Here is a 15278-nt window from a genome sequence, read left to right on the forward strand (position 1 = left end):
GACTGCAGGAGGAGAACAGCTCTCTGTAATGAATCACACTCTTCAGTGTCACGCGTCCTCCCTCTGGCCCAGTGCGTTACTGGAGGCAGAGAGAGACAGAACCGCGGGATGGCGAGGCGGACGCAGCAGCCGCTGGGAAGCGGGGGGGGGTGTACTCGGCCTCGGCAGCGCGTACGTGCCCGCCATACGCAGTGCCGCCTCTCTCGGGGTGTGACAGCGGCGGGAGACGCTCGCCCAGCGTCTCCGGTCCTGCTGAGGGGAGCACTCGAATTGCTCCGCGCAGCCTCCACCCCCATTATTCAGTTCAATGCCTTTTTTTTTTTTGTATCGGCCTTTTTAAAGGGATGCTGTCACAAAGACGCTTTACAGGAAGTTAGCTCTTGTTTATTCCCCAGCTTTTTCAATAATTGTAGATGTAGGCCCATTCCTGGGGCTTTAGCACCCTCTGTCAGTTTAGAAAGGGGGCACGCCAGCCGGTAAACGCTTCTTTTCACCGCACGGTCCGCCAGTCCCCGGTGCCAGAGGACTGCATTACTGAAACAGCTATTGAGCGGTGAGGCAGGGATGCCCTGTTGGCGCTACAGTTAATTATGACATCACACTGAGGGCCTCCAGCCACCGCTGGCGCCGCCATGTTCGGGGTTCAATCAGGACCGCAGGGCGCTCTCAGCCATTCCCGTTTCTGACTGGTCTGCGGGACCTGACGCGTGGCGTAGGCCAGTTTAATCATTATCATGTGCTCGTCACAGAAACAAGCTAATTATTCGGCACCTTACTGATCATTGCAATGTCACAAAATGTTGTTAAAAATCTCAAAGGTGCATCTGTATTAAAATTTGAAAGCTCATTAAAATTGTATTCAGCCTGCTGTCATAGTTCAATGTCATCTTAAAATGAACAGTGAATTGAAATTCATCTCTGCAATTACAGCCATTTTCATTTGAAAATGGTCTATATAGGGAGTTTCCTTCAACCTGGCTTAGTGCACCTATGGCAAATGCATAGTTATTTCAGTATGATGATGGACCGGTAATATAAAAAGGTTTTGGCTATAGGTGTAAGTCATGTAATTCATCACAATATAAACTGTTATGGTATAAATGGCAGAAATATATTATGGAGACTTTGATGCTGAAATATCAAATATCAGAGTTTTGCAATTGGATCTCCTTGGCTGTTGCAGAGAACTCACTCCATTCGACTGTATTAAGTGAATGCCTATAAAGACGTTACCTCTCCCAGGTCAATATCCAATTTCCAGAACTCATCTGACCTACATACCATGGTCAGGGTCTGCTGGCTGTTGATTAGCTCAAATACATTGCTTTGTTCAGGAACCAGCACTTCACTGGAGAAAGAGAGGACCTAACGACCTTACTCTAACTTGGCGTGTGTGTGTGTGCGTGCTTGTGTGTGTGTGGTGTGTTTGTGTGTGTGTATGCATGTGTGTGTGTGCACATTTTTGTGAGTGTGAGACTGTATTTTATGAAGACCTGATGATGTCTTATATTTTTTCAGTGGCAGCATGTTACATTATGTTGACTTTTCCAAATTAGCAAGTTAGCAGTCCAAATCATTCCAGCAAATGAGAGGATTATGATCTCACAGTTAAAAGGTCACTTGCTATTTTCACGGGCGTTAAGGGAATTCCAGACAAAACAGGAGTTGATGCACTTGGTTACAAGCGAATATGTACATATTTCAAGATGCACAATAAATCACATTTTAGCCTTGGACGGAAATGAGAGAAGGAAATGCATGTGGTGGGGCGGGGGGGTTTGATCTGTGACTTAGGAGCAATTGTGTGCACTGTAGAGATGGCTTAAAATGAAACGAGGCTTGATAAAGAAGACAAACCCAACAGCTCGTAACATATGCCATTTATTCTGATTGCGCCTGAAAGAGGGCTCCTCTTCAAGAGAGACTGAAGGCTGAAACCGCCATTTTCCTCAGGAAGCAGAGCAAGCTGTGCAGCAGCTTGAGGACTATTTGTCCCTGTCCTGCATCCTTCCCAGTGAGCAAAAGCCAGAATCTAATTGGTTAACCTCAATATAGGTCAGATTTTATTCAGAGTCTGGTGACATCCTAGGTGGCTAGAAAACTTTCACTTTTCAACCAAATGTAGCCAGGTTTTCACCTGAATACTGGGTTGGTCCTGTAGTGGCATGTATCTGGGCAGAACTGTTGAACCAGTGTAATGTGAAGACAGGATGGTGTGTCCCTCCCCCTTAGTGCTAATGCTGTTTTAAAAGCCGCTCTGTACTTCAGGGTGTGCTTCTATTTTTCCTGCCTTTGTTCCTCCCCAGGCAGCACTGTGCTTCCCACACAGCGAGCATGCTAGCTTGAGCTATCTACCGCACCCACCCAAAAGCCAAACCATAGTGCTGCACACAGTGCTACAGCAGAGCTAGCGCCCATTGGAAGACAGGCATAGCTCTCATTGTGGACAGCTGAATACGGTCCAGTGGATGCCTGGTGTGAAGTAGGGAGGAACTGTTGCCGTGGTAACCCACAGAACCTGGTCTGACTTAGAGCCACCCTGCCTTGGGTGGCACAGGGTTAGTACTAACCTGGGGCTGAGGAATGGGTGCTTGTGTATGATGAAGGCATGAACAATATTATGAAGATATTACTATTGTTGTTATTTTTATTATTTTTATTTTATTTTTCTGAAACCTCATTCATCTTTAATTCCCACCACACTCACATTTCCCATGCATCATTTTAATTTTAGCATTCACACTAAAGACGCAAACTGTTCACTGACGGTTCTGAACTGGAAATAAAGTGTGAAGCGTATCCCTGTCCAATTAAGCACTGGGAATGACTGAGTTTACTTTACATCCCCATCGCCTGACAGCTCACTAATAGAACAGTGAATAAGTTGCTGCTGGTGGCACTCAAGTAATGATTGTGTTTTTTCGAGCATAACGCTGGTGAATTGTTTGAGCTTAATTAAGTGCTTTTGAACAAGTCAAATAAAAACTTAAAGGAAATGGGTCAGGGTGACGTGTAACATTAATGTTACCAGTTTGTGTAGGAGCACAGGAGGAGCAGCCTCCCCTTTTGAGACCCCTGCTTCTTCAGTGCAGGTTCGGATCATTACCCAAACCCGGCGTACAGTCTCATCTTACAGCACAGACAGAGTGTGAGACTTCAAACGCAGTATAATTGCACCATTGATATGAACATGACAGCAGACACATATTGATGCATCCTTTTAAATCCCCACCTCAGGGAATCGAGAGATCTGGCAACCATTACCAAGTAAATTAACTGTGTCTGAAACCATGAATAAAGATCCATAACATGCGGTGTAGTATCAGCTCGCTTTTGCAGTGGTGCTGTGTTATTCAGCGCAGCTGGCCGCTACATGTGATCTAGAGGACATAACAGCCGCTATATGCTCTATTAGTCTTCTAATAGGACCGGAAAGGCGGGTTGTGTTTTAGCTCGGGCCTTAAGGTGCCTGCTCGCCGCTTTGTAATTACGATTCCCTGCCCTGGTGCTGTAAATTTCCGTCCTGCCCTGTGGGTTCAGCACTAATTCCAGCGGCCTGCTGTGCCGGCAGGCTGCGGGCTGCTTCCTTTGCAGGCAGCGTGTGTGGGGTGCTTTCGTGCTTTCTTCCTAATGAGCACCATCAGACAGCGCTCCCCCGAGACGGGAACACCCGTACCGCCGGGTCCGAGCCGCCTCTTCACTTCTGCACAACGGCAGACTTGACTTTTCGGAGATGTGACATTGTTAAACATTAAAAACCAAAAAAAAAAAAAAAAGAGTTGTTCACAGAGATGAGACATAATTTGGTTAACCCTGAGTGGGGCTTAGAGTGCAGGGCGGGGGGTTAAAGGAAAACGTGTAAAGATATGGAAATGTTTTGATGAATAGTGCCTACGGTTCAGCGCTGTATGATGAGCTGTAGAATTCCCAGCTGAGACCCTCGCATATTTTTCCCACGTTGTGATTTTGCTCTCCTGCTGGTATTCAGTCATATGCACAGCTGGCATGCTTGGCTTGAGAAGTGATTGTGGCCCATAGTTACTGTGTGCTACTCCGTGTCTTTCAGGCATTTCTCCTGCCTGTCCTCTAAGTACATGTGTCCCGGTGTGCCAGCTGTGATGAGCAACCTGCTGGCCAACATCAACGCCTACTTCGCTCACACCACCACGGCCACCACCAACATCTCCGCCTCCGACCGCTTCGCTGCCTCCAACTTCGGAGTGAGTCCGTGCTCCCGCTTCCCATCTGTCTGTCCCTGGTGCATTCCAGGGCAGTGTAGTACAGTGGTTAGGGAACAGTCCCGGTAAACTGAAAGGTTGCAGGTTTGATTCCCAGGGCGGGCACTGCTGTTGTATCCTTGAGCCAAGGTATTTAACCTGAATTACTTGTGTAAAGTATGTGTCCAGCTGTAGTTGTAATCATTATTATTTCCTAATTTTTACCAGAGCAGAGCAGAGCAGAGCGGGGTTGGGGTAATTTCCATTCAGTAAATTCAACCCTGATCTTTGATCGTGTCAAGTTTCCTCTGTGAAGTTTATATTTTGTGTTAAAATGCCATGTAATAAGATTTTATTTTTCTGTACAGAGGGAAAAATTTGTCAAACTCCTAGACCAGCTGCACAATTCGTTGAGGATTGATCTGTCTAAATATCGGGTATGTACTGGAGGCATTGTTAATGTTTGTAAATAATACATTGGATATATTGTAGAGCAGACTCCATTTTACTTATACTTATATATAAAACACTTCACATTCACCTGTGTGTTATAAAATAGAATTATGTTGAATACCTTGTGCCTGTAATTCCTTTTTTATTGTAAAACTAATCCCTGGCAAACAAAACAAATAGGGTACATTGGATTAGATTGTGCTGTAGGGGGAAATTGTAATTCTGTAATTTACTCTTTCTATAAGAGTTATGCATCATATTTGCATGTCAATCATTTCCTCAAAAACTTTTGATTGCTATTGCAGCAGTTTTTCAAAGACATTTATGTGTTATCTTTTTCATATCAAATAAAATCCCTCTTCTTCCCCAAGCAACAATATGAAACACAAGGAGAGACAGTAGAGCACATTATCTCCAAGTAGCACTGCTAATTCACAGTTTGACTAATATCTTGGCATAATGATTTCCAGACATAGATTGATCTGGAACAGCTTTGATGTCAAACTCGTAGCGCTGACGTGTTTACGGAGAGAAGCCAGAGAATATCACACTGGCTTTATCTCCGCCCCATCCCCCCCCCCGCCATTGTCCCGTGGAAAGGAGCGAATGCCATCAGACACTAATGAGATTCAGATCAACAGCGTGTCGTTGAGTTTGCCTTTCCCTAAATCAGCAAGACAGATTCAGGTGAAAAGCTGCACGGTACTTCCTCCTGACACGCATGGCTGAAGTAACACTTCCTGGTGTCAGTCACGGTTTTAATAAACACTGACTCCGGTCTTTCAGGGATACACAAGAGAGACGGTGTTCCTTCCTATTGTGACAACTCTGACTCTCAGCAAAACTTCTACAGGGTTTAGGAGAGGTGGCATTAAAAGACTGATACAAACTCAACATCCTGGAGGTTCTCTGTGGAATATGCGTAGGCTGCTCAATTTCTGTGTCTCTTTCTCCTGAATGAAACAAGCCTGTCTTCCGAAGCACTTGCCTCTTCCTGAATGTGAGCGAGATGGTGATGTCACACTCGGTTTTAACATTTACTCTTATTGTCTCGGGGCTGTGCGTATGCATCTTTTAGTTATGCAGGCAAACATTAGTTGTGATTCCTCTTTCAGTAATTATGGGAACCCTTAAATTTCTCCCCTGGTAAGGCAATATCATCCTAAAGACCTATCCGAACATCTTATTTACTGCCTAAAAAAAGAAAATTGCTCTGGGATTATGGGAAATTTCTTGCGCATTTTGGACTGTAATTAAGATTTTACTCTATCCTTACATAACTGCTGCTAAATTCACTGACATTTTAAAACTAGAGCACAGGGAAACATTGGCATCAGAACAGAAATGATTCTACACAATTATGCAAATATAAAATAAAATTCAATTTCCCCAGTTTTGGAAGAAGCACTGAGGCCAAGACTACCGTTGTCATATTTCATACTCTATTTGGAATTATGCTTGCTTGTAATACCTAGCATGCAATTTATTAATTATAGATTCATTAGTATCTAAATGATGTTATTGAACACATCTAGCAATGTTTATGACTGCTGTGAATTAACCTACCATCTGTTGAAATGGGCACAGATTGATATCTGAAAAGACAATTTATTAAATTAGTCCTTTTCTCACATGGGAGATAGTGCACACTGGGTTACATCCTGGACCAATTAAAGAGCTTTGGGGGGGAAAATGCAGTTGTTCTACAGACAGAACATTTTTATGGAGAATGCAGAGACAGACCTTAAAGTTTTATGTACTGTGTATTTTTTGGTCATGACCTTTTGCGTCTGTGGTACCGCTGGGTTCCATTACTCATGAGACATTAGTTTCTACAATGCTGCTGGAATGGTCAGCAGTAAAATATTTTTTTATTGTATTTTATTTTATTTTAAATGTGGACCGCTAAATGTTTTGTAGAGTGATGTTGTGAAATTTTGTGGACAACACCGAGCACTATTACTTGTATGGGGCAACAACCTCATCCAATATCCGGGGGCTCTAAAGCCAAGATGTAAATGCATGAAATGTACCAGTACTATTTACTGCATGATATGGAATCAGAGAGAGAGAGGATGAGAGAATGAGAATGACAGCAATCAGTGAGCAAGAGTCTCATTCCCACTATGTGATCACCAGGATAATTTCCCTGCCAGCAACCCAGAAAGGCTCCAGGACCTCAAATCCACAGTGGATCTGCTAACCAGCATCACCTTCTTCAGAATGAAGGTATGGAGGTTCTTATCTTCTTCGTCCCACTCCTGTATTTCTCTTTTTTTCAGATAACGGCAGCTTTAATTTGTTATTGTCAAATGCTGTTATCACACCCCATTGTCGAGTTCCGTCTGAGGCTTCCATTGCTTTTGCCTGCTGAATTGGACAGTGACTCCAGAGGGGGGCATCTGGAAAATTCTCTCTAAGAGAACTTTCCAGAGTTGCTATTTGTATTGTTTTTTTTTTATTTTAGTTCATTGTTGTCTACTCTGCAAACTACACCATAACAGTTGCTCTGACCAGAAAATAATTATGAGGTTAAGTATACGATCTGAATGAAGCACATGCTGACAAAATGACACGATATGCAGGTTTTCTAATATGGAATATAATGGCTGTTGTATGGATATCTAAATTGCAGAGTGATATATATGAATTATAGCTTGGCAATAATGGACACAAACAGTTGCAGTCTGTGCTGAAGGACAGTAATTACTGCCAGTTCATTAAAGTGCCAATCACATGCTGTAGTGTTCAATTAACATATTTTGATTCATGGCCAGACATTTTAATTCCAATCAATGCTGTTCATGAAACATTCTCATTCAATATGAAGTGTATCCACTGATTTTTTTTAAAGCATCCATTAAGTGGTATTCTTTTACATCTAAGAAAGTAATGTAATGGAGAACATTACGATCTGCCTATTCTAATTGCTTTGTTAAAATGCAGAAATTGATTTCTGCTGCATGTAATGTTGTTAATGACAGTTGTGCATTTTATTACTATTGATTTTCAAGATGATTTCATTTGTCTCTACAGTCAGGGTTTGCAGTATCTATTCATTCAGACTGTCAAATGTGCGTCCCACAAACTGGTATCAAATCCGTATCGTGTCACTGCCAAATGTGGCTGGCACTTCTGCAGGGCGGTGCATAATTTGTTAGAGAACCACCCAGAGAGGAAGGATTCCAGATGGCAGGACTTTCCTGTTCTCAACCTCACGGGATTATTCTTTGGACATTGCAGGAACGGGACAGGTCTGCAAACGCAGTTATAGGCATTTAAAACTGGAGAAAACTGAATTTGTGACATATAATCTCATGGGAAAACTGCTTGGCTGTTTGCATAAAGGAGGTCTTTAAATATACAAAGTCAGTAAATCCGTTGAAGCCATGGCAGTGATCAAGTTTTTGTCCCGCCTTAAGCTGTTGTGTGCACACACTCTGCTTTTAAAAACAACTGCCTTCCACCCTATTCTGACTTTACCCTTGAATATTTACATATTCAGATTCAGTAATGCTTTTCTAGTCATATATTTATGTAGTTACCCCGCCACACACAGTGAAAACAGCCTTGTGCTGCCATGAGTGGCAGACGCTTCTACCCCAGGAGACGAGCAGGGCTTGGTTTAAATGGTACATAGACCTCCTCTGTCTGCAGTGGGGGCAGTGAAATAAAAATGTCACCCTGATTTAAGCAGCAGCCCCCCCCCCCCCCCCCAGAAGCACAGCAAGGCTCATTACACAGGCATACACACATGCACAGGCTTGTGCAGGAGTGTGCTCTGGGACCAGTGGGCCATGTGTGAATATGTAATGCAAGCGATCTTTCCTGGTGGGGCGCTCAACAATAACATGCCTGCCTCTTTCAAGGCATGGTGGTTATATGTGTGTGTGTGTGTGTGCGCATGTGTGCATTTGTGTGTGTGTGTGTGTGTGTGTGTGTGTCCGTGGTGACCCTGGAGAAGGGCATATTGGATGAAAAAAATTAAAAATAAATAAATAAGCATTGGTAGTGACCCTGGTGAAGGGCATATTGGAGGAAAATAAAAAAGTAAATAAAAATTAAATACAATAAAATGCTTATTAAGTAAGAATATAATTGCATGCTATCTATTAGCTAACTCTTTGTTTATGGTCTTTCAGGTTCAGGAGCTGCAGAGCCCGCCCAGAGCAAGCATGGTGGTGAAAGACTGTGTACGAGCTTGCCTGGATTCCACCTACAGATACATTTTCGACAACTGCCATGACCTTTACAACCAGCTTCTCGATCAGGTATGTGCAGGCACTGGTAAATGTCACAAGGGTAAAATGTACGAGTTCAGCTTCACTAATGGCATACCCTAAGCCAGGACTTCCTACTGATATGTTCCTGCCCCAAACCAGCAATGAATTCCCGGCAACTGAATAAAACAGGAAGTCAGTAAAGTTTCCCTGGGTCTTTCACTCAGTGCATGATAATACTTGTGCTTACTTGTGAACATTACCCGACTGCGGCTGAATATTGGGGGGGGGAAACAGGAAAGGAGACGGTGTGAATGTGTAACGCTTCTCTGGAAGTCGGGCTTCACACATGGCGCGCTTCCGACTTAACTGGCACGCTCACGCCGCACGGCTGAAACCCAAACGGCACGTCCGCTGGAGCGTGTCTTCTGTTCCGCGCTGCCAGCGCCATCTGTCATGGAGCTACCGGGCTGGTCCGCCCTGCAGAACGGGGACTGAATGACAGCGACGCGCAACCAAACATGCTCAGAGGGCACCATGCAGCATGCAGCATGCAGCATGCGTATCTCAACGTGCCATCCCAACCTACAGTGTGACTTTCCCTGTGTGATAGGATTGCTCCCAATACGATAATCTGAAAAAGTGATGTCTCCCTACCTTAAAGGGCACGTAAGGTCCTGCTTTTAAAAAATTGAACTACATCATACAATTTCTGTTTTAACGCACATTTCTAACTGGTTGGGGGCGGGGGAGTCAATTAGGGAAATGAACCCCAGGGAGAGTCATTACTTGAATATATGGAATAAACCACTAATTCAAAGCCCGTTAAAAGGCCTGAGGCACAGAAATACCATATATAGATGCATGTCTGATAATTAAAATATTGTGAAAGGCTATGTATATGGTAGAATTAGCTGCATAGTCATATTTAATGAATTGCATAATCATAATTGAATCCCCAGCCCCCCTCCCCCGCAATGAACTTTTGTGTTATGGCACTGAATTTTCTGGGCCTGCCTTAATGGAAAAAATAAATCACAGGTAGTGTGTCATATCTCAGAAATGGGATTTGCATGTTTATTTGCCATTGGTATTCAGACACGAGGCTTCTGCCCACCTTTCCATACTGAGAATGCCTCTGGATGCATGCCCAGAAAAGATTTTGCGTGATAGAAATCTGCAGATTCCAGGGAGAGACTGATCTGCCAGGTCTGTGAACCAGCACTCCCGTACTGGGGATTGATTTAACATTCCCGCAAGGTGTACTGTGTGTATGCATGCGTGGGAACAGTAGAGTTAGGGCTTTCATCAGTTCCCAACCACAATCATGTTAATGTCACTACAGAGGAGGTGAGCAAGGAAGGGGTGTTATCATGTCCCTGTTCAAAACACTCATACCATACATAGGACAAGAACATGGGCAAAGAGGAATAGATTATGGATTTTCACTCTGTCTTAAAAAATAATATTTAAAATAATAATAATAATAATAATAATAATAATGGTGAAGTCTGCTACACTTTATCGTTAACCTTTAGTTTTATTCCGTACCACAATAAAGCCTAGTACATTCAAATGTTGATGAAGTCGGTCTTTAGCTTTATGTGTTCAAACAGCCCAGGGGGTTATTGGCAGTTGCTTCATGTGAAAGATAGATGCAGGTGCTAATTACACTCAGGTCCAATACACTTGAACAGAAACCTGGTAAATTAGCAATTGGACATCTGCTTAGTAAAGGAATCGTTAATCCTGAAGAAACCCTAATAAGTGCCCTTATACTGTTGTTGAATCTAGAAGTGTTTGCTGTTGAATATCCATCGCTCTCCGCATGGTGAATATTTAATGCTTAGCTTTCTGTTGACCCTGCCAGCGTAGTATTTCAAATCACATTCAATCATCAGCGACGGAGCACAAAGAGCCTGCAAGAACACAGAGCCAGAGAACATTCTGGAAGACCCCTGGAAACATCACCTGGATTTATTCTTGATGTTTTGGCAAGCAGATGAAATGTGCCATCTCAGACAGCCCCGCCCCTGGCTTTTAAAATAAAACCAGTCATTTTACTTTTTTAAATCCAGAGATAGCCGAACGGTGTGTCACAACCACACTAAGGGTTCCACTGGGCAACCCCAAATAAGCAGCCAATCACTGCTGACTAAAGGAAAAGCAGGAGAGTCCAAATCCAGTCCTCATGTTCATTAGCTGTGAAGGCCTGTGAACCTGTAAGTTGGGAAAAAAAAACCTCTCATTTGGAAAACCCCTGACTGTTCGGGAGAAATGGTGTTGTTTGGGTACGTGCATGCACATTTGTGTGTGTGCGTGTGCATGTGCATGTGAGAGAGAGAGAGAGAGTGTGTGGACATATTCAGAAAGGAAGTGGATTGTACTCTGGCTGAATGCAGTTAACTAGCAGAACAGCAAACCTCATAATTGGTGCCTCCTGATTAGCAATGCCTTGCTCAGACAGGCCTCACACACTGCATAAACCAATGGAAACGGGAAGAACTCTGCTAAGCACAGAGTGATTGGTGCCTCACCACTAATCACTGATATCTTCAGTTTCTTATGGCCAGTAATGCATTTTGCCCAGCAGCAACACCTTTCATAGCCATGGGCTTGATATTGTTCCCTAGTGCCAACCCTAAGCTAAATAACTGTGTTGTTTGAAGCAGGAGCTGTAATCTCAGCAATGCACCATTCTTGGAGACACGGAAAAAGTCGGCCCTCTAACTTCCTCTTTGTATGCTGTGCCTTAAATAGAATCGTTTTTTGGATTTGACAATAGTATTGAACAGATCCATGGTTCGCACTGATAAGGAAAGAGCGAGATTGTGTCAGCATTCATCTTTCTGTTCTTCCAGCCTTAACTCAGGCTGGCCCCAGTGCACTTTGTCCTTAATGAATTTATCTGCAAGCATCTTGCACAGTTTTTGAATAATTCAACAACCAAGCAAACAAAACAGTTTCATTTTAAACCATTTCAGAGAAATATAAAAAAAAGGTAAGACATAATTTAATTTAAAGACAAAAGGCGGTATTGATTGAATACCAGCTTCAATTTGAAATGAACACCCTACAAATACCAGGACATGTTTTTTATAGCAGGTTCGCCTCCTGGGGTGACATTTGTTTCATTATTCAGGATGTGCAGTATTTCCAATTAAGCTGACCTCTACAATGTCCCATTTTTCCTGCGAATTGTTGGCATTTGGCAATCCGACCTGTAAATGAGCTAGTGTGCTTTGGAAGACAAGAGTTTAGCTGTTCATGTCCAGGTTCTGCATTTGAAATTTCATTTTCGTAGTCTCTATCTTTGGGGAAATGTTTCAAAAGACACAAAAGAAGTGTTTCACTGATGAATGTGCTGGTGTCTTTTTACACATGGACGACAGTGGCCAGATATAGACCATTCAGTATGGCAAGTGTGGCAGCTAAGAGGGTATCTGTCATGAGGTTGAATTCTTCAGCTTCATTTCACTACCCAAATGATGCGTTACCAATTTTCCAGTTTCATCCACTTAGCATTTGCCAGGTGCATTGTTCTGTCATCAAATTATTGCTTTGTTTGTTTTTAAGTGAGCTATCATGTCAAAGATCATCATCAAGAAATCCTGTTTTTAGCACACTGCAGAGACAGAATTATTGCAGAGTCAGTGAGAGGAATCTTAATGAAGTAAGTGATTTCTTGCTCAGTTATCCCACTTTTTTGGAATATATTCTTCCTTCCATCACATATGAAATATTTTCAGTGTGGTTTCACATAATATGATCATTTTACACAGGTCCTGAGAACCTATATAAAGTTTGAGCTCTGATAGGAAGGTCCATGTGATATTCTACTGCTCTAATTGTACATTGTACAGACTCTTGAGACATTAGTTTCTCCTGCATTCGTATGATAGGTGAGTTGTATATTTTGACCCTGCCGCCCCTTATGTTTCTTTCCCATAATATTGATTTCACTACAAAGGTTTTCTGCAAAGGGCTATTAAATATTGAACAGCTGACTATTTGATAATCAAATTGAACCCAGCCTAATCAAAACTGCATTGTATTCCTTCTGATGAGGAACATAGTGTATTCCAGTATATTCCTCTATTCTTGTCCGCGCAATTGCGACATTCATTGGCTTATAGCATCATAGCATACGCTATCAGTCTGCATGAGACGCAGCACATGTTGGTGACTGGCAGTGTATTTGTGGGGAAGGCAGTATTTCTGAATAGAAGACAACTGTAGCCCTCAAGTGAGATTTGTGGGGGGGGGGGGGGGGGGGGGGGGGTGCATGCATGTTCCAGAATCACATGCACTCTTGGTCTGCTATCAGTAAAGCAATTTAGATAAGGGGGTAAAAATGTATTACTGTACAGCCAGTCCTTTTCATATCTCTTTTTTTCTTTCACATGACTCATGTGCAAATGTACCAGGAGCATAGAATGTTTAGCTTCACTGAGTTTTGCCACAATTGTCAGCCTGAGAAATCGCACAGAAGGGATTGGTGCTGCTGCTTCAGTAGGCTTCTTTCGGGCTTCCCCTTTGTCACAGTGAATGAGACAATATTTGTGTTTGTTTATCTTACATATATGCTTGAGCTGTGCTTATGTATGATGGGACTGTGGCCATATCTCTCAGACAGCAAAGGTTACTGTAAATGGACTGCTGTGTGTGTGTGTGTGTGTGTGTGTGTGTGCGCGCGCGCGCGCATGTAAGACTGTATTTTATGAAAACTTAATGTTCCATATTTTTTCTGTTGCAGCATATTTTGCTGGGCACATTATGTTGACTTTTCCAAATATTAAGTTAGCCAGCAAATGAGAGGATGATAATCTCAGTTAAAATCCTGGGCGACCGCTATTTGAAGGGCAAGCGTTTGGTTCAAATGAGAGGAGACCACCTCCCGGTGTCATCATACTAAGCCTGCTACAACCATGCCCACACCTGCTCCACCAGCTTGGCTCACCTTTTAGCCAAACACAAGCACTTTCCCTCCCTTTTCTGTCTCCTCAGCATTAACACCCATGTGCGGGTATCCCTGACCTCACACCCCTCACACTGCCAGACCATTTTATAGTTACCAAAGAGTAAATCACCGCCGCTTTACTGGGACATCCTCTGCTTTGCTGGCCTCAAAACTAAGTTATCGCCCCACCACAAGTAACCTTTATGCTATTTAATACACTGGCCCTCTTTGCTACCTTGTTTGTGGATTCAGTGGAGGACCCACGGTGGGGGTGGGTGACTGAGCTGGCTTTTGCGGTGCCTGACTATGTCGCACACATGCCTGTGGGGAGATAATATTATGAGTGTATACGAGTTAACATAATGATTTAATTTGAGGGCAAATAACATATGTTCATGTTATAAGTATTTATGTGTGTTACAATCTGGATTATGCATTTGTGTTGATGTGTCTTATGTTATTTGATGTGCCGTTTGATTGGACAGTTTTGTACGACACCTAGTGGCCAGTAGTACCCTCACAGGAGTCCTAGGAGTGACAGCCCGGAAGAATGTTTCATGATTTCTCCCTTGTTTCCTAATGAAGAGTGAGTGAAAATAAAATTAAAATAAAGTACTCAAAGTGCTCATTGGTTACGAGATAATAATTTGGCACCTTCAGCAATGTTGATTTTGTATTATCATTTTGCCATAACGGTCTTAATTATCGGCTGGCAGTTTTAGAATAATGAAAACACGGGTGAATCTGCAGCAGCAGGGACCAGCGCTGCTAAACTGGAGAATTGTGTGACACTGCCCAGATATAGGATCATACATTTTACAGAACAAACTAAAGAGCTGAAAAATTAGTCATCTCATCACCATGCAAAGAGGTAAAAAAGGCAGATTTTCTTTCTTCTTTTTTTTGGTATCTCGTGCCGCTTTTGTTTTTTGAGGGGACCAGTCCAGCTGTTCCCTCTTTAGTAGCAGCCCAGGAGGACTATGCTGATCTAAAAAATACAGGGAAGCAGACCTGCAAAGAACCTGCATTTTCAAAAAGGCTACTTTAGGTTCTTGATTGGCAGTAATTCTATTATTCATCAATATTGTGAAGCAGCATCTTAAACCCTCTCTCTCTTTCTCTCTCTCTCTCTCATACTCCATCACACATAGGCTAAAAAACAGGATATCCCACGTGAGGAGCAGGGCCCGTCAATCAAGAACCTGGACTTCTGGCCCAAACTCATCACACTGATGGTGTCTGTTATCGATGAGGACAGGACAGCATACACCCCCGTAATCAATCAGTGAGTCACCAATGGGGGTGGCGGGGGTCGCAGTGTTCAACCTTATTTTTTTCAAATCTGTTTTATTATCAGAAGTCAACATTTTTATATTCACCCCTCCTCTCCTGTGACATGTAACTTTAAAAGACCACAGATTAGGAGCC

At 42.9% G+C, this 15278-nt stretch overlaps 1 protein-coding gene across 4 annotated transcripts in view; it reads left to right on the forward strand.

Moving 5' to 3' along the window:
* The window catches only part of LOC118215311 (protein unc-13 homolog C-like), a 98105-nt gene that overhangs the window by 37901 nt on the left and 44926 nt on the right, over positions 1–15278 (forward strand). For all 4 annotated transcript variants that reach the window (XM_035395981.1, XM_035395983.1, XM_035395982.1 and 1 more), the window contains 5 exons: positions 4067–4220; positions 4586–4654; positions 6810–6899; positions 8813–8941; positions 15002–15135. In XM_035395981.1, the coding sequence (XP_035251872.1) occupies positions 4067–4220; positions 4586–4654; positions 6810–6899; positions 8813–8941; positions 15002–15135 (576 nt within the window). The remainder of the gene's footprint in view (positions 1–4066; positions 4221–4585; positions 4655–6809; positions 6900–8812; positions 8942–15001; positions 15136–15278) is intronic.

Source organism: Anguilla anguilla, chromosome 16 (assembly GCF_013347855.1).
Source record: "Anguilla anguilla isolate fAngAng1 chromosome 16, fAngAng1.pri, whole genome shotgun sequence".
Taxonomy (NCBI): Eukaryota; Metazoa; Chordata; class Actinopteri; order Anguilliformes; family Anguillidae; genus Anguilla; species Anguilla anguilla.